The sequence below is a fragment of the Vigna angularis genome, chromosome 3 (genome assembly GCF_016808095.1).
Source record: "Vigna angularis cultivar LongXiaoDou No.4 chromosome 3, ASM1680809v1, whole genome shotgun sequence".
In the NCBI taxonomy this organism is placed as follows: domain Eukaryota; kingdom Viridiplantae; phylum Streptophyta; class Magnoliopsida; order Fabales; family Fabaceae; genus Vigna; species Vigna angularis.
In genome coordinates, this window is record NC_068972.1 from 23,803,930 (window position 1) to 23,830,873 (window position 26,944).

The 26,944-nt window shown below is 34.1% G+C and overlaps 1 protein-coding gene across 1 annotated transcript; it reads right to left on the reverse strand.

Moving 5' to 3' along the window:
• Window positions 1-24,325: 24,325 nt before the first annotated feature.
• Window positions 24,326-26,656, reverse strand: LOC108325077 (heat shock factor-binding protein). Its single transcript, XM_017558078.2, has 5 exons — window positions 26,545-26,656; window positions 26,294-26,347; window positions 26,065-26,088; window positions 25,934-25,976; window positions 24,326-24,745 (listed from the first exon to the last, which is right to left on the reverse strand). Exons 1-5 carry the CDS (start codon window positions 26,545-26,547, stop codon window positions 24,603-24,605), a joined length of 267 nt encoding a protein of 88 aa, XP_017413567.1. The 5' UTR covers window positions 26,548-26,656; the 3' UTR covers window positions 24,326-24,602.
• Between the last annotated feature and the right edge of the window lie 288 nt (window positions 26,657-26,944).

Here is a 26,944-nt window from a genome sequence, read left to right on the forward strand (position 1 = left end):
AAAATTAATTTATATATTTTTTAATTAAATTAATTAAAAATAGAATAAAATTATATTTTATTAGGTTAAATTTAATTTATATTATATTATATATATATATATATATATTTTTTGTAATTTTATTTAAATTTTATTTTAAATATATATTAAATATTTCTTTTTTATTTTTTGCGGGTATCCACGGGTACCCACGGGTTTTAAAATACCCGCAGGTATTTTTTAAATGGATACCCAGCGGGTAACGGGTCGGGTAGCGGGTACAATTTTATCCGGCGGGTCGGGTTGCGGGTAGGCACTACCCGTGCCCGACCCAACCCGTTGCCATCCCTACTCTTAACTTAATTTACTAAGTATGGGGTATTTTTTTTGTTAGATTTATTATTTATTTCTCTTTAAGCAATTTGGATAACAGAGCTTTCATTTTCCTACAATATTTGTCATCTTTTTCTTGCAGAACACCACTTATTAGGTTCAAGTAAAAGTAAGAATATAAAAGCAATTGCAATCAAGAAACAAGAACAAAAAGAATGTACAAAAATGAACATCAAAATGAAAGCAAGCTCAAAACTTTAGAAACTCCATCGCCCATGGAATGCAACCTGACCTTGAGATCCTCGTAGTGTATCAAAACCACAACTTCCACATACATTTCCACATTGTCACAATCGTTGATCTCCACCTAGTGCGACACCACACCGTCGCAACGAAGCTTCTCCACGAAGAACCGACTCTTCTCAGCCAGAATGCTCTTTCAGACCTCCATTGACACCATCAGGTCGTCCCACCCAACCATTGTGAGCCAGATGTTGCCCCCATCGAGTAAGGCTAGCTCCCAAAGGAGCTTGGAGAGCCGATCTTGCACCTTGCAACGCTTGTCGTTGGAGAATTTGTGCTCTTCTGACATAATGTCGAAGAGGGTTTGTGTGTGTAGGTGAGTCTGAGGTTGAGTTTGATTGGGGCAAGTTGAGGATGGTGATGGTGAGAACGTTGTGGAAGGGGAGAATGAAAGGGTTCGATAAGGTATGAAACCTTACTTTATCATCACTAATACTTCCCTCGAAGAGTGGTTACTGCTTTACGTTTTTGAATTTTAACTATCGAAGAGGCTATTACCTCGGTTAAGCAGAAAACCAAGTCAATAAGACCCTACTGCCTCGGTTCTAAAGACAACCGATGCGTAAACGTTTTCGGTTCTAAAGACAGCCGATGCGTAAACCTTTCAGAAAACATTCAAAATAAAATTATAAATAGCAAAATTTGAAAATATTTCTAACTATAGGCATCAGTTTGCAGTTAAACTGAGGCATAAAGACCCTATGACATCGGTTCAAATGGAACCAAGGCCGTAGAGGTTGACAAAATGGATTTAAAATGTTCAGATACAGAGGTTGTCAGCTTTTGACAAGACATAATGTCTCGGTTCTACATAGAACCGAGGTAGGAGACCTATTTTGAAAAAGTTGTCAGGTGAAAAGTCTGATTTGTTGAGGGGAAGCAGTGTTTTTTTGCCTTAGTTGGTCAGAGAACCGAGACAGTATACCCCTTAGACATTGGTTCCAATTGAACTGAGACACATAGTTTCGTAAAAACTATGAAATTACCACCGCATCTTTATACGTTTCGATTTCAAAAAAACCGAAGCGTAATGTATGAGTTAAAAAACTGTTTATTTACTAGTGGCTATAAACTGGGTCAAGTAGTGTGATGCATAACATTAGGGTTTCTACCCTAATTGTTGCCAAACTTGGAGACCAAGCTTCTCCCTTGGCAAGGAAAATGTGACTTGCTTATGTGGCAAGTCGCACTTCATGCATGCACTCTTTTTGGTTCCAAATTCAATTTTTCTAGACCATTTTTCCTTTCCATTTTTGGAAACACTTAGTTCTTATTTTCTTTTATAAATAAAGGAGTCTAGACTATGTAAAATTCATTCATAAGTGTGGTAAAGGTATTTTATTAAGATGATTCCACACTTTACCATTATGAACCAACCTAGTCTGGGTTCCGCTTGGTGGCTTCCTGTAGTCTCCTTCCTTGAGTGGCTTCACCATTGTTTAACCTTTTCCTTTCCTTTATACTTCTTTTTGCGCTTTCAAATTTCCATGGACTCCTTCATTACATGCGCAAGGAGTTCTGGCATGAAGATGGACTCATCCACACTTCAAAAATAAATGCGGTGAATAAAGACTGACACTCTTATACAACTTGTACATATGAGATTTTTTTACCCATGTAGCACACATGGATCATTTTATGTTTCCAAGAACACATCTCACTAAATACCAAATTATTATGGCTTATTTCTTGGGTTGAAAAAAAAATCTGTTTTAAATATAGATTAAATTGAATTTGATATACTTAGTTCATAGGGTAAACGAATTTGAGTAGATTGGAAGTGGGTTGACTTGTAATTTATCTATAACAACCTTTTTCTATTTTTCTTTTATCTTTTTCCATATTTTTTTAGGTTTAATTACCCATTTGGTCTCTACTTTGGAAGGAATGTTCCAAGTTAGTCATCGCTTTTAAAAAAGTTGCAATTGTATTCTAACTTTTGAAAAACAAAATTAATTGTGTTCTAACTTTTGAAAAAATGTCTCAATCATGTCCTCTAAAAAATTGGCGTGTCACATGTCAATATGTGGTTTTTTTAATTTTAAGTTTATTTATTTATTTTTAATTTTAAAAAAAATTGTTTCTACATGTCAGGTTTCTAGTGTGACACATGATACAGTGCCACATGACAGGATACTGTCATGTGTCTGATAAGTATGAAAATACATGTTTTCAGACTTATTAATTAACTCAAAATTTGTAATTATTCATGAAATAATGTGTTTCCTCATAGAAAAAGTTGTAATAGGTAGTAGGAAAGTGTGTAGTAAATTGTACAAGAATTTATACATCAAAGTGGAGTGCTATCAGATGTTTCTCACTAAGCCAACATTAAATCGCTCAGCTAAAAAGATGAGTATTCACTTAGCGCACCAAAACAATTCGCTGAGCGAATTATGGACAGTTAAAGAATATGCAATTGATTATTCGCTTAGCACATGATAGCTGTGCACTGAGCGAATTAATTAAATCAGGATTGGCTTTTAAGTTTGAGACAGACAGAAAAAGAGGAAAAGAGAAGTTCTGGACAGAAGAAAGAAACGAAAACATCTCAGGAACTTCAGGAGAGTACTTCAAGGCATCAAGACACCATTGTTGCAATGGATTGCTTCAAATGTGTACGTTCTAGATGACTAGGACTACTTAAATTTTTCTTTCATTGGAATTAGATGTAATGAACTCACTTTGATGTTATTTTCTTGTTCAATATATCGTTGTTCGTTCATATGCTCTTTCTTGAATTTACTATCATTGTATGGAAATATAATGTTATTTGAATGTTTCCGATTATTGGAAAGTAACTTTGAACATGGACATAGATAGAGCACTTAAGTGATTTGGGATCTAGGTATAAACTCAATAACTTGATCATTCTTAGCATCAGACTTAATGCAAATTGTATGTTAAATTGACTAAGGGATTAGCAGTTTGATATATTAATTTAGAACTAGTTGCTAAGGGATTAGGACTAGTATGCCTTGATGTGAATGTTTGAATGAAATAATGAAATGTTGAACAGAGTTTTATATTCATATGATTCATGAAACCCAATTCCAACGACGTTTCTTTTAAATATAAAGTCTTTGCACACCAACTGTTTGATAAAATACCAAAAAGAGTTTCTTGTGTTGTTTTGTACATTTTGATGTCTGATTGAGTTATAAAAGGAAGAATTGTCATGTGTTGCACAAGTCCTTTGGGAGAAGGATACTCTGAACTTACTCTATATTACTTGGAACGATTTCGTATCCTTGCCAAAAAGTTAACAAGTTTTTGGCGCCGTTACTGGAGACTTGTTCCAACACAAGGCAATTTGGGCATTTATGGCTCTTTTAAACTTTGTTGTTTGTTCTATCTTTGAATATTGTTTTGTCTGCAGTTGGCTTTAGCTTTTAAGACTTTCCATTAATTTAGTTTGAACTTAATGTTTATCTCGGGGTACACCTTTAAGCTTGATGTAGTTATTGAAAGTTCTCAGTGATGAGATTTCAGTCGCGGAACTAACTAAATCAAACCAGATGTGCAATTCACCAGGGATGGGGTTGTGTGTTTGGATTCATTGTTTTGGAACTTAAGGCAAGTTTCATGGACTTCTTACACCAAGGGATTCAGTGAGGGTTTATCATACTTAGGTAGGCACAACAAGAGGGATCTGAGTGTTCTAACTTTAGAAAATAAGAAAAGTAGAATTCTTTGCCAATTCTATGTCTGTTTTGTTTGTGTTTCTTTTATGCAATTTGCCTACAGATGTTTCTAGTTGTTGGAAGATCCTAGGGATGAGATTTCAGCAGCCGAAAGGGGAGTACTAAGTGATATTGCAACAAGAGGGATCTGAGTGAGGTTATTTAGGAAATCCATTTCAATCATTCTACATATTGGAACTATTGTTTGGTTGGTGTGCTCACACTCTGCAGTTTTTGTTTCTTCTTTTCTTTGTCTCTTTGTTTGTATTTTTCATTTTTCTATTTTACTTCTCTATATGTTACTTTTATTTTTATCTTTATGTTTTTCAATTTTCAATTCTCAAATCTTGGTTTCTATAAATATTGGACTAACGTGTTTGTTGAAGTTCTGTGTTCATTAGTGTTGTATTGTGCTTTTTATTTGCTCAACACACATCTGAGGTGCGCTTAGCGAATATGTTTGTGAGCATTTTGAAAGAAATTGAACAATTTATTCGCTTAACGACATTTGCGTGCTGAGCAAACATTGTGGAAATAGAGTTTATTCGCTGAGCGAAGTTGTAAGATGAGTGAATCAAGGATAAATATTTTTGTAGTTTTATTCGCTTAGCGTACATATCTGATGCGCTCAGTGAATAAAGACAAATATGTTTAAAAAAAACTGGTTTATTTGCTTAGCGCACATCTCCGGTGCGCTTAGCGAATAAACACACAAAAAAAACAATTCGCTCAGCGAGTAGTTCGCTTCAGTTTTTGATTTTGCTCAATTCTCACCATATGTTCAATGTTCTTTTTGTGCTTAGCAAATATTTTACGGATGGCTTCTCCTGAGACCACCACAAGATCTTCCTCACGGTCACAACCTGCTGAGGCACAAGAAGAAAACCTTGTTTTAAAATATGATCAGCATAGGTTCTCCTTTGAGTTTGTGCATCTCTCATGGCCTCAGGGCAGACCAGACTTCAGGTGGGGGAGTGCAAGTGCCTCATATGCAGAGTATGATTATGCAGGTACAGATGAAGTTATCTTTAATGTTTAGCTATGTTATTTATGTTTTGTAATATGTTTTGAACTATGTGTTAGTTGTAAAGACATGTGACTTTTTAATTTAATGGTTATGCATTGTCTTGATTAAGTTGATGTGATTCTTGAAAATGATAACACATATGATTGTGGTTTCAATGTGCTTCATATTTTTATCTGTGTGTAAGTATGAATTATGACCAGATCTGTTGAGTGTTGAAAGCATGTGTTTTGAGAGTGAGAAATATGATGAGTTGTCTAGATATGGAGTTGACTTTTGCATGATTGTGATTCTACATACATACACACCTCTGTGGTTAAGGATGAGAGAGGCGTTGTTTGATATTGATTATACAACTACTTTGCCAAACAACCATCGTGAACACATATCAGATACATTGTGAACCCTTTTGAGCCTTGAATTTTTTTCTTTCCACCTTGAGCCTATTAGATGATATCCTACCTTACACCCTTGAAGAGAACATGTATTATGCTTTAAACGATAAAGTTGAATTCAAGTTTGGGGGAAGAAAAATTGTTCAATAAAAAAAATTGATCAAAAGGGTGCTGGAACTGAAAAAGAAGGTTGAATTGTGAAAGAATATGGTATGGAATGAGTGATATATATATTGGGATTTGATGAATGAATTGAGAATGGAAGCATGTATTGTGTTCTCTACTTAAGAGGTGACTTTGAATCCAATAAAAATCATGATTCTTTTTCTAGCCAAGCCAAGCTTTAAGTTGAAAAGACCTTTTGACTTAACCAATGGTGTGTGAAGTGTGTGAATTAGATGATGTACAAAAGTTGACGAAGTTCTATGACAAATCTACTATCATGTAAGGACAAACACTTAATTAGTGAGTGATGTTGAATTTTGATCTGGTCGATCATATTCTATGCACAAGTGATTCTGTGAGTGATGAATGCACCATGTCATACTTGTTTGAAATCTCTGGGAATGCATATGACTTTTTGTGATGTGCAAAGTCATTTTCTGGGAATGCATATGACCATGTCAAATGTTTGTGTATGTGTTGTGATTTCATGAGGACATGAAATAATTCAAGTTTGGGGGAGTTGATAAGTATGAAAAATACATGTTTTCAGACTTATTAATTAACTCAAAATTTGTAATTATTCATGAAATAATGTGTTTCCTCATAGAAAAACTTGTAATAGGTAGTAGGAAAGTATGTAGTAAATTGTACAGGAATTTATACATCAAAGTGGAGTGCTATCAGATGTTTCTCGCTAAGCCAACATTAAATCGCTCAGCTAAAAAGATGAGTATTCACTCAGCGCACCAAAACATGTGTGCGCTCTACGAATTTTCAAACTGCTGCTTCTTTAACTGGTGCTATTCGCTTAGCGCACAGGTGATGGTGTGCTATGCAAATTTCTTCCTACTGGCTTTGCGAATTTTGGCTTGCACTGAGCGAGAATTGGCTGACAGAGTCCAAATAATACACCCTTTCCTGTACAATATTTTATATAACAATCTACTCCCTATTACAACTTTTCACTGAGGAACAACATGAATAATTACAAGATTGAGCTCATTTATAAGTGTAAAAACAACTCTTTTTCACACTTACCAGTGTTAATGTAAATGTCGAGTGTCATCATCTTGATTTCAATCTATATATGTCTATTTAATTCAATTTAATCTTAATTGGTTTTAAATTAAGAATTATTGTAGCTCTCCAAATTGAGACACAATTTATTATTTGTATAAATGTTATACAGATATTTTTATTAAAAATAATTTTTGAACAAATTATATTATTATATATTATTAATCCATGTTTTGTTAATCTATTTTTTTATAAGATTAAAACTAATTAAGAATAAATACTTTTAAAAAAAGTATTTAAAACTAATATATTATTAATCCATGTTTTTCATAAGAATAAAATAATTAATACCATTTATCATATAATAAATTTGTATAAATATTATTTTTATAATTAGTATTTAGTGGTTAATTTCATGATTAACAAAACATGGATTAATTATATACAATAGTGTAATGTTAAAAAGTCATTTTCAATTAAAAAAATATTAATATAACATTTATACAAATAATAAATTTTGTCTTAATTTAGAAAGGGACAATATTGTTCCATTTTAAGAAAAACTAGGTCTAAATTTAATCAAGGAGACATATACAATAACTAAATTGAAATCAAGAAAATGACTCTTGGCATTGATATTGACACGTGCACGTGGTAGTATCCTGTCATATGGCGCTATCGTGTCATATGGCATTTACAATGCCACATGTCATACTAAAGACTTAACACGTGGCAACAAATTTTTTTACAAAAAAAATATTAAAATCTACAAAATTAAAAATTTAATTTAATTTAAATTAAATTAAAAAAAACACAAATTGATTCCTGACATGTTGTTAACGTCATTAGTAATTTTTTTGAAGAGGACCTGATGAAAGCGGCTCCAAACTTGAAGTGAGACCTCTCCCAAACTCAGAATGATGCAACGGAATTGGAGAAATGAAGGAAGTTTCTAGTGCACGCCAAGTGTTTTTGAAATGGTTAAGTGGAGGTTTGGTGAGTGTGTAAGGTTTCTCAAGTTCAGAAGGCCTTCCAAAGGGGAAGAAAGCTAGAGGAGGGAGTGCAGAATAAGCACAAAGAAGTGAACTCTGAAAGAATAAACCTGGAGTAAACTCATCAGCATATCATTATCATTTCAAAGTTGATTTTACAAAGGAGATGCATCTCTCTTTTATAGGTGAAGAGAGAGCTCTAAATCTTGCTTTGCAAGCTTCTACAATTCTAAAAGAAGAGTACTAGAGACACTACTGAGCTTGGCCTACAAGTTCCTTGCCAAAAACATTAAAAATATGCTTCTTTTTAAAGATAAAATCTGGTGCGTTTTGGCTGGGCGCGAGTTGGCTATGGCTGAGCGAATTTCTATTCTGGAAGGTAAATTTACATTGCAGTCCAATCCGAAAGCTATTTCCTCCAATCCGGAAATCACTTAAATTCCACTCTTCTTTGCTTCCTTTGCTCTCTCTAGCTTGGCAAGCCTTCTAGGATGCATAGGCATGATCTCCACCCTTTATTTTTGACCTACAAAACATTACAAATGTGTTTAGCAAAGAAAATCCATCTAAGACTTAGATAAGAAAAGAACTTTTAGAAATCCTTATTCCACTTCCCTTTCTTTAGTCTTAGTTTAAGTTGTTACTTCTTTGTATTGAAAGTCCTAAAGGAGTTGCCATCATTCCCTCCCTCTTTAAAAATGATTTGTCCTCAAATCGGAAAGAAAGAAAGAAGCACAACTTTGGGTTTTGTTTTCCTCCTGGATCAAAAATATATTTGAAAAAGATATAAAAAATGAGTAGGATTAATAAGATGTATGTAAAGATAAGAAGACAGAGCACTTCAATTGGGGGTTGATTTCTTCAAATTCCTAAAGTATTTTCATTCATCTAGCATCTCCACCCAAGTAAGTTCAAGCAATTTTAATTCTAGGGTTCTTGAAAGCATGGATTGATATGAACTTAGTAGTTTAAGCATGATTCTTTAGGGATTTTGATTTTTATGCATGATTTGATGAGTTAATTGCTGTTTGAACCGATTAAAATGCTTGATTTGGGTCTTGAACTAAGAAGATTGCATGTGGGTGGAGAATAAGACTTTCAAAAAGAGATTTTAAAAAATCTGCAAAATTGCCGCTCAACGGAAATTTCCCCTGAGCGCGATTCCGACAGAGTTGCTTTTATGCTTCCTTTGCTTGCTGGTTGGATGTGCAGGTTACGCTGAGGGGCTCTAGTTGCCCTCAACGGTGGTTTGGCATGGTTTTGGGGTGTTGTTTGTGGTTTACTAATGATTAACAACATGTCTTTTGGTTTTATGAATTGTGTTTGATGTAGGGATGGCCTCCTCTTCAAGCAAGAGATTCAAGACTACTGCTTCCAAGAGGAAGAATAGGGAACCAGAACACATCCATTCTAGCAAGTTCCTTTCTCGCAAGCATGAGAAGCACTTCAAGATTGTCCAAGATAGGAGGCTCCTAATGGAAAGGAAAGCTGGACTGATTCCTAATTTTGGTCCATAGTTTGGAGAGAAATTGGTGAGCAGGAATTGGAGGAGATTAGCCACATACCCTGCATTAGCTAACATAGTAGTGGTAGAAGAATTTTACACCAACGCAAGGAGGTTGGGTAATCATCCTGATGAAGATTACTTGAGCTATGTTAGAGGCCACGCCATTCGGTATGATCCTGACTCTATCAACAGATTTTTAGATACTGAATGGGTTGGTGAGCAGTGTCAGTTCACTCTCTGCATGGAGGAAGGAAATGATTTTGATGATGTGGAAAGTGTTCTATGTGTACCTGGAGGACACTTCTAGAGGAACAAAAATGGTGTAGTGGTGAACATTAGGAGGATTGACTTAACTACTCTAGCAAAGTATTGGATGGCATTCTCTCATGCCAATATTCAGCCATGCTCCCATGTTTCAGACATCACTGTTAGCAGGGCACTTCTTCTATAGTGTGTGATCAGAGATATGAGCATTAACATTGGCGAGGTGATAGCCAATGAAATATAGGTGTGTGCCAACACTATGAACAGCAAGGCACCTTTGGGACATCCCTCCTTGATTACGCACCTGTGTGAGGTAGCTGGGGTGAATACTTCTGCCCTACCGTTTGAGAGGCCGAGAAAAGCTACTGATGAGGCCTACTACAGATAGTACTGCGGAGGTGAGGAGACAGCCCAGCCAGTTCCACCACGCCGTCCTCACAGAGGGAGAGGACCAACACAGAGTCAAGCATATGCAGAGACTCATGAGGCAGAGCCATTTTAGATGAGGGACATGTACATGTCTCTTATAGAGGTCCAGATGCAATCCATCCATAGAGGGTAGGTAGCCACAGTTGAGATGATAATTGGGATGTATGATACACCCCCAGCACACAGGTGGACCATGGATGAGTTTCATAACGTGGTGGCATGGCCAGAGGAGCACGCCTAGGGCAGTAGAGCTGGAGCAGCTGAAGCTTCAGCTATGGAGGATGATGAAGATGATGATGATGAAGACGCATTTGAAGATGTTGAGGATGATGAAGAGGAGGAAGACACAGATGACAACACAGGCTGATGAGGAGCTGAGATAGCATTTCTGATGGATGTTATCAGCACTAGAGCAGGATCTTTTCTATCTTTTGTTTTGTACTGTTGAACTTATTGCTTTGGTTTTTAGAATAGGGTTTGATGTACTCAATTTGAAACTTGTCTGTTATGATGGTTTGCTTATGACTTTGGTGTGATAAGTAATGCTTGATGATGCTTTGATATTGATTGATGTTGAGAATGTGCACATTATATGCTGAGATACAGGTGGTTCACAAGCTTTGTGAACAAATTCATGATGTTGTGATTGTGATTATGATGCTAAGCAGGATGTGTATATGGAATGGTTAAATGAGCCTATATGTGAGGTTTTGAGATCCAGGGTTTTGATTGAATGCTTTTACATTGAAAGCATGAATTACTTTGTCCAGGTTTTCTATGATTGAATCACTTGCTTGTATGTGTCGTATGATCAAGGCCATTTGTTGGTAACCTTTTTTAGCCAAAATGCATGATTCTAGCCCATTAAAAGAGAACACTATGTGTTCTATCCTTTGAACCTTTAGCCTTGAACATGATTTGAAAACCCTTTTTGAAAAAGCTTTACCTTGAGTTGAGTTGAAGATGTATTGTGGTATTGATAAATGTTCAAGTTTGGGGTTGTTGGGAAGTCTAGAAAGGGAAAATAACAAGCATTGAGCCAAGACCTAAGCATGTGAAAATCGAAAGAAAAAGGAAGAAAATAAAGAAAAAGAGAAAGAATCAATGTAAAAGAAAGTTGGGAAGAAGGAAGAATGGTTTTGTTTAGATGATTCACTTGACTCAAGGATTTTGTGATCTAGAAAAACCAATTTTCTTGTTAGCCCAACCACATTATAAGCCAAAGAAAAGTCCTTGTGATGACACTTACTTGTGAATGTGTTTGACTGTGGTTAAATGAAAGGAAAAGTTAATTCATTCGACATTATGATAGTAGAATGAATGAGTGACCTCTTATACACTTGTGTGTTTGAGTGAAACACTTTTTCTGGTGAGAAAAAATTCCATGAGCACATAATTTCATCTATGCTTAATTGATTGATCATTCATGAGAATAGCATTTGTTGGATATTATGGGATTATGTGAACACTAAAGCATGTGTGCATCTTAACTAAATTCTTTGTGATGAGCTGATTTGAGTATTTACTTGTCTTGAGAAAAGAAGTTTTGAATGTGGTGAACCATTGTATGGATTGGTGGAAGATTGAGTCACATCTTGTTTGCTTGAGGACAAGCAAAGTTCTAAGTTTGAGGTTGTGATAACAGTTGAAAAACTGTTATTTTTATACTTAAATTTGACCTTAAAGACAACCTTTATGACTTAGAAACTATCTTGGAATCATGTTTTTGTTGAAGTTTTGGAAATAAGAGAGTTGGACAGGTTTTGTGCTTGATTTCCTTGTTTTTGCAGGTTTTTGAGATGAATTGAGTGAAAGAAGTGAAGGAGCTAGGAGTTGGATTCAGAAAAGGAAGAAAAAGTGCATAAAAGGAAGAAGCTGCAAGTATCGCTCAGCGCCATTTATCGCTGAGCGGCACTATGAAGACCTGCAGTCACCGCTGAGGGGCAAAACTGCAGCTGAGAGGCAGAATAGCAGTCACGCACATACCGCTGAGCGGTATTTATCGCTGAGCGGCATTCTTATGGGCTTGGGCTTACTTTTCTGTAATCTTTAGAATACTATATAAGGTTTTAGCTAACCTAGGTCAAGCATCTTTGGCTGGGAACAAAGCAGAAACACACTCTTTCACCCCTTAGAGGGGGAGTTTGGATGCTATAACTCCTTTCTCACCTTTCTATGGTTTTATCTTTCACTCTTTCATTGTATTTCATCTAGTTTCACCATGAATTTGGTGAACTAAACCTTTATTGTTGTTGGGGAATCAATGTAATCCTTTAAAGCTCTCATGTATTGAATTTGTTCTTCAAGATCTTTTAAAGATACATGCTTTCTTTCATTAATTGTTAGGGTTTTTCCTCTTTGCTCTAAGCATGGATTGTTTAACTCATTCGATGTCATGATTATTGATTTTGTCGATATGGACACATACGGAGAAATCTAGATCTGGGGAATCTCTCCCAATAGTAGTATAAACCTAGACATAGGACTATGATGGTTGGTTGCCTTTAAGATTTTGTGGTGTGTAATGCATGAGTAATTGCTAGGGAGACAAGACATTGTAAACTAGTGATTATGATTAGGTTTTCTTCGCCGAGACATCGGGTTTAAAGTAATTTAGAAAGTGACATTAACAATTAATGAAGAAAGATGAATTCTTGATTACATGAGAGTGGATAGGATGAAATTGATAAACCCCAACAACATATTCATTCATATATTTCAAACCATGTGTTATGTTTCTTCTTGCCCATTGATCAATACATGCATTCATATTTACTTTTCAGTATTTTGCATTTAAAACTTACAAGAATTGGTTCTACAAGTCTTAGATAATCAATAAATCACATAATTGTCTAGGCCGTGAGTCCTTTGGGAGAACAATACTTGGTCTTACCAGTTTTATTACTTGATACGATTCGGTTACACTTTTCGAGGGTTAAACACCCATCTACACCACCTTTCTTGTTTCGCAACAGATATGTTTCAAAAGATTCATAAAATCCATTAGTAATGGAATTACGTTTAGCATTACATGCAACATGCACTAGTTCAAAAACAGATTCACTTTTTTTCATAGTTTGAGAAATAGATGTCATTTTCCAAGATCAGTCGATTTAATGAAAACAGTAATCGACAAGTTTTTAAAATATTTTATGAAAACCAGATATGGTGCCAATTGTTAAAAAAGAATGACTAAATTTCTCACACAAAGAGGGGGGACTGAATTGGTGAAGTATAAAATTTAAAACTTTCAAAATCTTTTTCACCAAAAGTGATGCCTTTATAACTTTCTTGAAACGCAAGGTAAAAGAATTGTTTATGCAACGAAAATTAAATTGATTGAGTAAAAAAAGAAGTCGACTGAATAAAAGAGTGTAGGGATAGAAAGATCAAACACTGAGTTTTTATACTAGTTCGGCCAAGCCTACATCCAGTGTCCTTCCAACCATAGGAAGCCAATGCACTATAATGATCAAGGTTTTTACAACAAGGCTTTTATAGCGACCTCACGTCAAAAATACAAAACACCTCTCTAACCCTCTAATCAAAATATAGGCAGTATACAAACAAATTAGCAGCAAGAATCCCCTCTACTGCATTCTAAACCCTCAGAGACACCCTCACAGTCAAGAACGCAGCACGCTCTTCTTCCTATAATCACAATAGGTAACCTTAGTCCAATCTTCACAACATTGTAGCCTCTAATCTCGCAGTTACACCTAATGTGCAAATATGATCAGCCTTTGTACGTGCAGTTAACTTGCTCTTCAAGAATCCACAAGTAGATGATCCCCACAGTCTCTTATTGTTTCTTGAAGCTCTTTCTCTCTTTCTGTAAGAATGCACTTTCTGCAAAAGAAATCACAAAACTGTTAGATTCACAAAAGTTCTTACAAAAATCAAATTCGCGTCAATTTATAGATAAACACAACTCTGACGCATTTTAATCGACTAATCTACTAATGCAGTCAAATGTAGCAATTCTGTTATTGCAGTTAGCAGCAATCAATGCAGTTAATTGAATGTACAATTAATGCAGTCAAATTTCATTTAATGTTTGGTCAACATATTTAAAAAATAGTCATTGTGACAGTTATATCAAGCATTAATAGTTATTCAAAACATAACAAACTCAATCGAATGCAATACGCATGTAATTGACTTTATAACAGTGTAAAACAATTTTGAAAACATTTCTCTTTGAAAAACTCTCATAACATACTTGAAAAAGTTTGTGCAAAGACATGAATTTTAATCGACTCACCCCATAATGAAATCGATTTAAAACTGTTGTTTTGCCACACAATTTAAGTTCAACAAAAGTGCTTGTGGTTTTTCTTTTCCATAAACATGTGTCATGCATTCATGTATAAAATCACATATATAATATAGTGAAATGCAATGAACAAAATAAACAACACAATCATGTTCTTAAAAACGCATATAACATGTAAGCATAGAACATGTAACACCAAATACATGTGTGTTATTAATTATGTGTTGTCATCATCAAAAACTCAGATATCACTAAGATTGTGGGTTCAGCTAAACTAGTGCTCCCCCTATCAACAATCTCAACAATTATCATTGAAGAACCCTCTTTTTTGTTGTCAAATAGAAGATGAAGAGTGTTCATTGAGCAACTCTAGATTTTCCACAATATTGTAGATAGTGCAAGAAAAAGAATCATGAACTCTTGTGTAGAACTCAGAAAAAAATTCATATATGGAGAATATACTCGAACGTGTAGTAGGTTCATTAAGCAATAGGAATATCATCTTTGTTAGAAAGGTAGAGAAAAGGATTTGAGCACGTTGTGTGACCGAGACCGAACAGTGTGAGAGAGCGACCGAAGGGCATGACCGAAACGCGTGAGTGCATGAAAAAAGTGTGCGATCAAATGGTATTAGCGAATAGCCGAAATTAGTAAGAAAGAATGATATAAGAACAAACAGTGTGGGTGATTTTCTAAATTGTATTATCTCTCTATATTTTGCACTAGAAGTGTAATGTATTTATACAAAAGAGAAATAGAATTAACAGAATTTCAAAATTCTAACTATCGGAGGCTTGAGTTATGTATTCCCAACACTTTCCCTTCTGATCCTCTGAATCACCAAGATTAGGCCTTGGTCCAATTTCCTCCACAACATTCCTGACATCTTTAAACCTAAACAAGACTCTCATCTGCGTACTCCATTTGCTCCAGTTTTTGTTTGTGATAATTGGGAGATTTGTTGCAGGGATATCCGCCATAATTCAACTTCCTCTCCTTGCTCAAGAACCAAATTCTTGATTTCCTTTTTGGTTGCTTCAATCACTTTTTCTAGCCAGTGTTGATGATTGGCAAGTGTACCAAATCGCACAAGTAATATAAAATGGTAAGACCAAGTATCGTATCCCAGAAGACTCTCGGCACTATACCGTTGTGTGATAACTCAATTAATTAAGACTTAAATAAAACGAGATCATTGGTTTAAGATGCAAAAGACTGAAAATTAAATATGAATGCAATTTGATCAATAGTAGAAGAGCACAATGATAAACGGATGTTGTTTGTAATGAGATGAGTATGTTGTTGGGGTTAGATTTCACCAAATTCTCTCTCATGTATGTAAGAATTCTTCTTTATGCATTAATGTTAACATCACTCACTAAACCACCTAAGCCCATTCCCTCAGCGAAATAGGCCTGTCCTTAATCACTAGTTCATGCAATTCCTAGCATTCCTAGTAATTAAATGTGAAGATTAAGAGCTTAAAGACGACCAAGACTCATACCCTTATCCTTGAGCAATATTACTCTTGGGAGAATTCAACAAGAACCTGAATTGTAAGGAACCTCCCAGCACTCATGCAATTCATAAATTATGCGATGAATGAGTTAAACAAAGCATGTAATAAGCACAGATGAATTACTCTAACAATTAATGAAAAAAGCATGTGTTATTAAGAATCAATTCAAATACATGATAGTTCACAAGGTTACATCATCCCCCAACAACAAATAGATTTTAGTTCCCCATAGACATGGAGAGACTAGATGAATAATGGAAAAGCATGAGATAGCAAAACCCTAAAAGTAGAGGAAGGACGCTTTCGCATCCAAATCCGCCTTCAGAGAGTGGAAGAGAGTGTTGTTGTGCTGCTCCAGCCAGAGATACCAAACATGGGACGTCTGGGTCCTTTAAATAGAGCGACAATAGAACAGAAACAAAGCCCAAGCCCGAGTCAGTGGCGCTCAAGTGCCCCACTTAGGGCGCCCGGGCGGCGAGCGGTGCTCTTCCACGCTCAAGCCTTGTAGAAAATGCCCAAGCTTCGAGTCTTCGGCGCTCAAGCGCCCCAAAAAGGGCGCCCAGGCGGTGAGTGGTGGTGTTCTGCGCCTAAGCCTTAGACATGACGCCCAAGCTTCGAGCATTCCTCCCTTCTAGTGCTTTTCCAGGCCTTTCTAAGCTCCATCTCCATGGCACTTCATCCCTGCTTTCCATATTATCTCATTTTCTATCAAAACAAGGGAAATTAGTCATAAGAGCATTAAATTCAACCTCAACTCTCTTATTCACACAACTTAACAGAAAAACATGATTTCAAGCAAGTTTCTAAGCAGAAAAGGGTGCATTTAGTATCAAATATACATAACAGATAACGGTATTTTCAACTGTTATCACAACCCCAAACTTAGAACTTTGCTTGTCCACAAGCAAAACAGATTGTAACTCAGAGTTTCACAACAATCACTGCAATGACTCAACCTTTTTCAAAAACTTTTTCTTTCAGACAAGCAATCACTTTTATCAACTCAGCATATAGAACTTAGTCAAGATGTGCAGATGCCTTAATTCAATTAAAATCAATGTGATGCTCATATACTTCAATAGATGTTATCCTTAAGAATGATTGATCAACCAGGCAAAGATGTAATCAGAAATTCAAAGAACTCTTCCTCACCAGGGAAAGTGTTTCACTCAAGCATTCAAAAGTGTATAACTCAAACACTCAAAAGTGTATCACTTAACTCATAGGGGTATAGTGAGGTGTTGGTGTCTTTTTCACTCTGCTACCACAATGTCACACAGATTAACTTTGTCTTTCATTTAACCATAATCAAACATACTCACAAGAAAATTTTCATCACAAGGGCTTTTCATGGCTTGTAACTTATTGGTTTTTCTAGTTGGCAAAATCCTTAAGTTAAGAGAGAGACACTTGTGATTTCATCATTCAAGCACACAAACTTACTTTCTTTTCCCAGTTTTCCCTTGCATTGAGTTTTTCTTTTCTTTTATTTTCATTTTTCTTTTTCTTTTGAAATACTCATTGCTTAGCTCAATGCTTTTTTTTTCTTTCCCAGTCTTTCCAGCAACCTCAAACTTGAACCTTTATCAATACCTCACAAATGTTCTCAACTTAACTTATGGTAAAGATTTTCACAAAGGTTTTCCAAACATACATAAGGCTCAAGGTTCAAAGGTCAAAACAAATAGTTTTCTTTTTAGTGAACAGAAGTCATGTGAAGGTTAAGAAGAATAAGGGATAACAAATGATGACCTTGATCATATGAAACCTACAAGCAAGTAGTTCAATCACAGAAAATTTGGGCAAAATCATTCATGCTTCCAAAGTAATAGCAATTATTCACAAAACTCTGAAACCCAAAACTCACACAAGTAAACTCTCAAGTCCCAGAATTCAGAAAAAACACCCTGCTCAGTATCTCAATCACATTTTTAACTCAAGCACCTGTTTCATACACTATGAGTCATCACCTGTATATTAGCAAATCATGCATCCTCTCAACATTAATCAACACACCAAAGAATCACAAAGCAGTACTTATCACAAAACACAGCAGTTGAACCAAAGTAGTGTGGTTTATCCAAGCAGAGTACAATCAACAAAACAAAGAATTAAAAAAAAAGAAAGGTTTAGAAAGTTGGGTTGCCTCCCAGTAAGCGCTTCTTTAACGTCACTAGCTTGAAACCATCTTCATCATCATAGCATCCATCAGTAGATGTTGTCAGTAACATCCATCAGTAGATGTCTAATCATATAGCATCCATCAGTAGATGCTAGTCACCGTCCTCTTCCATAACAGCATCCATTAGTAGATGATGTCATTCATCATCCTCAGCATAGCAACATCCATCAGTAGATGTTGTAGAAGCATCCATCAGTAGATGCTATCATTACTGCAATCAGAAGCAGCATTTAACCTAACAAAAAAACTCGAACACACAAAGAAAAAAAAATCAAATCAGAACCACACAATTAAATCAACTAAAAAGAAAAGTTCAGAAAAATGGGATATCATTTATCGTAGCAGCATCCATCAGTAGATGTTCTTATCTGAATCTTCTTAGCATCCCTCAGTAGATGTTGTCCAGCATCCATCAACAGATGTTGTCATTACTACAAAACAAAATCAAATCCACACCACACAATTAAATAAAAAAAACAAAATCAGAAACTGGGTTGCCTCCCAACAAGCGCTTCTTTAACGTCACTAGCTTGACCCACTACAATTGCCCTGTGCCTCAATTGTTCCCTTTTCTGGATTTTTTTGTTGAATTTTTTCAAGAATTTAATATGTCCAAGAACCTGTTGTAGTGTCCCAATCATAGGAATTTTAATCTCCAATTTCTTAAAGATTTCCATGAAACGCTCAAATTGTTTTTCCTTCTCCTTACTATGATACTTCTTTGGGTGAGGAAGTGGTTTTTCATATGATTCTTTCTTTTTTCTCTCATCCTCCTTCTCTCTCTTTTTCTTTTCTTCCCTCTCTTTTTCCTTTTCTTCCTTCTCTTTTTCCTCCTTGGAACACTCCTTAGGGTACAAAAGATTTTTCTCAATTTTTTTCTTTTCTCTCTCAACCTCTTCTGTTTCTTTTCTCTCTTCTTCCACATTCTTCCCCTTTTCTTTTCTCTCAACCTCACTTTTTCTCTCTTCTTTTTCTTCCTCTTCCTTTACATCTTTCTCTTTTTCACTCAACCTTTCTTCTTTTCTCTCTATTTTTCTCTCATCTAAAACTTTGTCACTTCTAGTGATAATAGCTTGACATTCCTCACTAGGGTTAGCCTTCATGTTACTCCCAAGATCATCCAGCTTCTGAATTATTTGACCAAGTTGGCTCCCTATCCTTCTGAATGATGCTTGATTGCTTTTATGATGAGAATCAGACATCTGCATTAACTGTTGAAGTGTGTCATCTATGCTAGCCATTCTTTCCGAAAGAGAGGGTTGTTGCTGCCATTGTTGTTGTGGCAGCCTATCAAATTGTTCGGCAGCTTGCCCAAATTGATTTTGACCCATGTTTAAGTGAGGTTTCCACCAATGGTTGAAATTACCTTGGTGGAACTGAGTGTCCATATAGTTAACTTCTTGTCCGAATTGCATCCTGCAAGCATTAGACACAAAACCCTAGAAAACATTGTTAGCACAAAAACAAAAACAAACGACACAAAACACAAAAAAAGGATAAAAATAAAAATAAAAATAGAAAAATAAAAATAAAGTCAAAATTAATCAAGATTCACACAAATAGAATAGTTTAAACCGTGATGGAAGACCATCAAGGAATCACATTGGACCTCTTACTAGATTCATGGCAAGGAAGATTCAAGAAAAAGAAGGATCACCTAACACTTTACTTCTATGGAAGGTTACTTATAAAAATCCTTCTTTTCTTAACTAAAACACTTATAATTTGTTTTGTAGGGACTAATAAAGCTTGGAGACCATGATTGAGCCATCCAAGAAGTTAAATCAACAAAGAAAAGCAAAGAAGCCAAAAAGGGAAGTTGCTTGCGGAATAGAAATACAAAAGCAATTTTTCTCTCAGCCCAAACCCTACACCTCCCAGCGCCTATGAGAGAAGTCCTTCCATGTGACTTGGCTGACCTGGAATGCGGCATATATATATTACCTAATAAATTGTAGGTACTTTAGTAATTTAAACAAGAACAACGATGAAAACAAAGATGAGTATTAGGGCGGTTATAGGGATGGGGATGTAACAAATATGTATACACATCTCCTCCCCAAACCCAATTAAAAAAATTATATATTATCCATACTTATATCCGTACCAATCAACGGTAGAATTTCTTGTCAAAATGAGGACGTGTTTAAACAATACCCATGGAAATGAGTTTATTTATCATCCCTTTTGAGTGACTTAATTTTTAAAAAGCTTAAGTTAACATAAGAAGAAATTACATGAATAATGAAAGGAATAATATGATTATTAAATTCTCAACTCTTATATTTGTAACAGTGACTCTGCCTTTAAAAAGGAAACATTTTTTATTGGAATGAATGAGTAGATTGTCAAGATATTGTTCCTAGTATGGAGATAACAAGATATTTTTATCTTAATAATCCCTTATTTAGAATACTTCTTCTCAAAAAATTTAAATGAATATCGATCATTTTCAACTTATTTATTGGATCTTAGAATTTTTCTTTGGGAGTTCTCTTACATAATATGTTTGCTAACTAGAGTTCTATTATTAACATAGATTGTAACAATTAGACCTTTGTCAATATCATTTTTTATGAACTATTTGTCAATATCAATATGTTTTATCGAATCAAGTTGTACTAGATTACGAGAAATGTTCATACTAAGGAATTTTTATGTCAAGTGTATGAGGCTTATTATGACACTTATTTTGGCGTCATAGTTGTAGGTGATATAGAAAATGCACGCTTTCTATGATGCTGCGAAAGACCTAACATAGTAAACTAAATTTACTACGTTAGGTTACAAATATCATTCATAATAAGTCCAACATACTATGACATAGTAAGTCTAGCTTCCTTAACTCTCCCACTTCCAACTAAAAGATAAATTATTCTCAAACCTTTTATTGAAGCCCCACCACTCTCCATCTTCATGTACACCATCAACAAGTGTCTCTCACTAGCAAACCTACCCACCGCAAATCCGCTGCCAAGCAGCCTGCATATGATCAACCATATCGCGTCCTCCTCTATTTGACCTCAACTTTGTTCCTAACAATAATTCATGATGACATTACCAAAGCAATCGTATAAGTAACATCAACAACAAACAAATGTGCAGTATGTGAGCAACAATCAAAACATATTGTTATTTCAATCACAAAACTGAAGAAAAATTGAATATAATTAATTTTAGGATTCAATAACTTACCTCTTTGCGAGAATGTAGTAATGAAGGAGGACAACCACAGTGGAAGTTGCAAGAATACAAGATGCAACAATGAAGTTCGCAAGAATGAAAGTTAAGATAGGAAGCTTGAGTTGTGAATTGCTTGAGAGACAACATGAAGAGGAGGAATGAAATAATTGAGAGAAATCGTGAGTAAGGACTCAAACATACTATGAGTGGTATTAAATTAACAAACATGGTAAACATAAACTATGACAAGTCATTTAATAACGGACTTCCTCTAATTACAATTGTGACACCATACCTACTTATTATGATAGATCTCTCTACACCAATCATAATAAGTTTAAACTTCATTGCAAAAATGTCACCAGTCAACTTATTATTATAAGTAAACCTAGACATTCCATGATAAGTCTACCATTTTATTACAAAATTGTAATCGGTCAACTTATTATGATAAGTGCACTACATTTTTCATAATAAGTCATTGATTTGTATTTTTTCATTAGTGACATGATTGACCTTTTATCATAATACAATTGCATAGGGATGTCAACATTTATTTTAAAGGCATATAATATGACATTTATCCAAAGTCTTTCAGAGGTATAGATGGCAACAGGGCAGAACGGGACAAGTTTTATTATCTCATATTCATTCCAAAAATTTTAAAAATACATCCTCATACCCAACAAATATAAGATTTTTGTTTCATCCCCATCTCCATCAAGTAACAAATATACTTATACTCGTACTTATACATGTTTTCTAATGGTTTTAATATCAATTAATTATTTTTTATAAAAATATAAAAATCGTATAAAAGAAAATATATAATTTTTAAATATTCAATATTAAAAAGATATATTTTTATCATCGGTGTCAAATATTTTAAAAAAATTATAATTATATAAATTTTAAATCAAAATATCAAATACCAATTAAATAAAGCGAAAAAATTATATAAAATATTTCACACTTCACATATAAAAGCACATATAAAATGTATTCTCCTATGTCTCCATAAAATTGTTTGTTATTTGTGCTAAAAAATACAAATCAAATCAGAAAGTATCAATTCACATTTAAATTTAGCTTCGATAACAAAACAAAAACAAATTAATTAAAGCAATTAATTTATATTTGCTTGTGATCTAAGGCAACAAAAAAATAATGAATATGATTCCTCTAATTTGATTTTAGCAATTAGCGTAAAGACAAAACTAAGAAAGTTCCCATTTCAGACAACAAAACCAAGCTTTGAGAAAAACAACTTCTGATTTCAGTTAGCGATGTACTTGTTCAAATTTGTGAAATATTTATGAACTAAAATCCTTTCTTATTTTTATAATTTCTAATATTAATGTGTTGTTTTTAGTTTTCAAATTTTGAGATTACATTTGAATCTTACTAATATTAATGTGTAGTAAAGATATGAGTAGTGTTACGCTTAGTAATGATATCTGTAAAGTAAGATACTAGTGCTGGCAATGACCATAATTATGAAGGTCCTAATAATGAGTATTACATATGACAACCAAAGTTGATGGTGATTAGTGTAGTAATATAATGCATAAGTAATGTTGAAACTAATTATGATGACAACAAATGAAAAAAAAAAGAATAATAGTAGAATATTATAGTAATTGATTATTAATTGATGGCATGTAAATAATAATTTAGTAACAATAATGATGAGAGACTAGTGGTAGTAGTGGTAAAAACAATTTGTCAATTTAGTTAAATTTTAAAAAACAAATATATGAAATAAACAATTTTTGAAAAATCACTTATTTAAGAAGTACATAGGATTTTATTCTTAACAAATAAAACGTTTTTATTTTTAAAATAAAAATTAACCAAGCACATAAGTACAAACAGACTTTTTTAAAAGCTAAATGCAAACAAGCTTATCCAATACTAATAGTAGCCGTAATTGCAACAGTTGTAATTTATAAATAGTAGCCGTAATTGCAATAGTTGCAATTTATAAACAGTAGCCTTGATTTATAAAATAATAGTCGTGATTGTAATAGTTATAATTAATTTATAAAACAGCGGTGATAACTATAAGTAATTTATGTAATTGAAGTCACTAATATACCCTTCGATCTCTTTATTTCTTTATAAATATAAAAGTTAATTAATGACTAAAATATTTTAAAAATAAGTTGTCAACGGAGTGCAAATGGTGTAAAAAAAACATCTTCCTTTATGAAAACATAGAAAATTACTCTAAAATTAATCATTGAATCCTTAGACTTTCAATTTTATAAAACTTTTTTATGCATATTGATCTTTCTTGTACCTACAAGATTTTTCTTCCTGTTCTGCTAATATTTGCTTAGCTTTTTCTATTCAATTTTCTCTATTTATTCACTGAAGAATAAAAAAAAACTAAAAGTAGACATTTTTTAACTACTTTTATTGTTTGTCAAAATCTATTAGAAAATAGAAAATCGCAGCGGGGTTCCATAAAACTGGAATGGGACTTCATAAGTATATTAAAGAGTAATGTTAGTAGCATTTGAAAGAAAGAAAGGCAAGAAGGAGAAACATTTGCATCAGTAACCAATATTTAAACAAAAGTTAAAATTACTGTTTTTTTAATAAACTGAGTTTGAAGTGCTTAAAATTGAATAAGATTAATTTAGTTCTAGCTAACAAAATATTAATAAAATGCACTTGAATACTAAGAATTGAAAATTGCAAGCACCATGTGTGGTCTCAAATTAGTATTAGTTTACTCCTAACTCTTCAGTGTTAAAAAAAGAAATAAAAAAAAAAAGGACATTGCTTGCAGCATGAAAAACTAGTCTTTTATGACAATAGACTGGGATGTAAATATAGGTAATGGAAGACGGCGCAAGGAGGACTGGATGAACAGTGTGACTACAGACAAGCAATTGCCAATTTATGACGAAGTTGTTAAAATGATGTCAAAAACTACGTACGGAGCTGAATTTAAATATAGAATCGCAAATCCTGCATTGACAATTGGTATATCGGTTTTACAACAGCTTTCTTTCAAAACCATCAAAAGTTTAAAAATAAATAGGGTTTGTAGAGACAATAAAAAGTGAATAATATAAGTACAGAAACCCTGGATTCAGGGGTATGGATTCCTGCACCAAGAGCATGCTGAGTTAAAAAGTGAGCAAGCTGCAACATAAAAAAATGGTTTACCCTTAAGTCATAAAAAAAAAAAAAAAAAAAAAAAACATACGAGTTAGCTACAAATGATTAGATGCACTCTGTTTTCCAAACCACTTCAGCAGACATATATAGATGCAGAAAACCAAAATCCTTGTACAATGCAATACATGAAAAGTGTAGCAAATGAAATCAGAACGTCATTTAAGCTGAACCCCCTTCCTTGGTTTCGTCCTCTGTTGGCTTAGCAGTGGGCACAGGTGATGGAGAGGACTCCACTCCCATCTCTGCTCTTAGATCATTGATGCTTTGCTCCAACTCATTTATACGGTTTCCCATATCATCAAGTGCAGTAATGTCAAGAAAAACACTTTTTTCAGAGTTCAAGTATTTGGCAAGTCTAGAACACTCGGGTAATAAACTGGAAGCACCATATATACACACATTGTGCCCATAGGCACAGAAAAATGTCATGATGCACCAATGCACAGTTGTAATTTATTATTAGGGTTACTGTGTATGTCAGGGTGTTACCACTCCCAATAGCTTAAGCTATTAGGTGACGGCACATAACTGGATCCTAACAATGTATACATGCAATCATGTCATTGGCTTGAGTACTGATGGCATGAACCCATTTTCATGGGCATTGGAGTGTTTTCAGTGATTTACAAAACAGAAGTAGTAGATTCATATATTGCTAACAGAACAACACAAATAATCAAATGAAACAATGTGAACTTAAATGAATGGATCACAGTTCAACAGTGTACAAATCACAGTTAATGGACATTGGGGCGTTGCCAGGGATTTACAAAAAACAGAAACAGATTTATGTATTGGTAACAAATCAACAACACATTATCAAATGAAACAATGAGAACTGATACTAGCAGATCACAGCTTAACATTGCATAAATCACAGCTTACGAGGCATTGGAGTGTTGCCAGTGATTTACAAAAGAGAAATAGATTTATATATTGGTAACAAAACACAAATAGTCAAATGAAACGATGTAAAATGAAGCTAACAGATCACAGTTTAATATTATATAAACAAACTTTGAGAATTCATTCATTTCCTTAACTAACTACACAATGTGATTCCTAGCAAGACTGTTCAGTAAAATATAGGTAAGTTGTTAACAGAATGTAAGTCACCTCAGGGCCTTCATATGAATAAACTTTCCTTATTTCATTCACTATTTTCACTCTTGGTTACAAAAACATCCCTGCTTTTAAAAATTTAGAACAAGAAATGCTAGAATAGAAAATAAAAACATAATTAAAATAATTGTTTTCACTATTTCCTATACAAACTTTTGAAAACAAAAAAAAAATGCATTTTCTCAAACCAAACACCCCCTTGGATATCCTATCCTCCACTTCGAATCAAATCCCAATTCTAGAGAGAAGGTGGGAGAGGGGGAGGAACAGATAAAGTTAAGCACAAATTATAATTGTCCGAAATTAATTTCATAAACAAATTCCAGCAAACTCATTTAAAGAACTTGAAAGGCACAAATAAAGGATATTCTTTGTAACAATGGAGTCGGACATTGTCTGGAACCTATTTTGCTGGAAAAAAAAATCTAGTTAGCAGCAGAGTATCATACTCCAAAAAAATCATAAATGCAGCTCTAGAAACCTATACTATACAACTCACCATTTGCTGAAGAAGATTTTGCACCTGGAAACAGACAATGTAGGGTAGACAGGTCAGATTTCGATTCCCTTAACACAAATATCATGAAACTAAAAAAAACTGCACAAAATTGGGATAAACATGCAGAGTAGCCATATTGACGGTGTAAATGGAAACCAGCCACATCAAATATCAAAATTGAAGGGAACAACACGAAATAATTGATTTATAAAAACCAATAATTACTTACAAAGGCAGTCATATCAGCAGGGTTTTGCTTAGGGTCCTGTGAATCCTGTCCGTCCTGTAGTCATAAAGGGAAAAAAAAATGAGTACAATGAGCAACGGGCCTCCTTGGGATTTCTTGCTGAAACGAGATCCCAAATTCCGAAAACCCTAATCTCAAGAACATGTAGACTCGGATTCAAGAACAATAACATGTTAAATTGGATATAATATTTTAACGAAGAAGATAGAAAGGATCAGAGAAAGAACCCTAACCATGAGATGATTTTTGATGCAGCTGCAAAATACTCAGCTCCGCGGTTTCAATTTAAAATGATATGAGATGCAAATATGAGACCGTTTCAATTTAATCTCATCCCAGAAGTTAATGTGTAAGTACAAAAGTACCCTTTTAATTCTTGAAAGTCTTTTGATTTTTTATTTTAATTTTATTGATAAAGGTTTTGGGATTTGGATTGCACTATTCTTTAAAAAGAAAATAATCAAAATTTTAAGCAAGTATATTTGCACACATTTTACACAACCAATGTTATTATTTTCGGTAGTTAGCATTAATTAGTTAATTAAGTCAAAAAGTCTCTAGCCACGACACACTAGATGCAACGTTTTATTTGGAAAAACATAGTATACACGAATACAATGTTACATATTATTA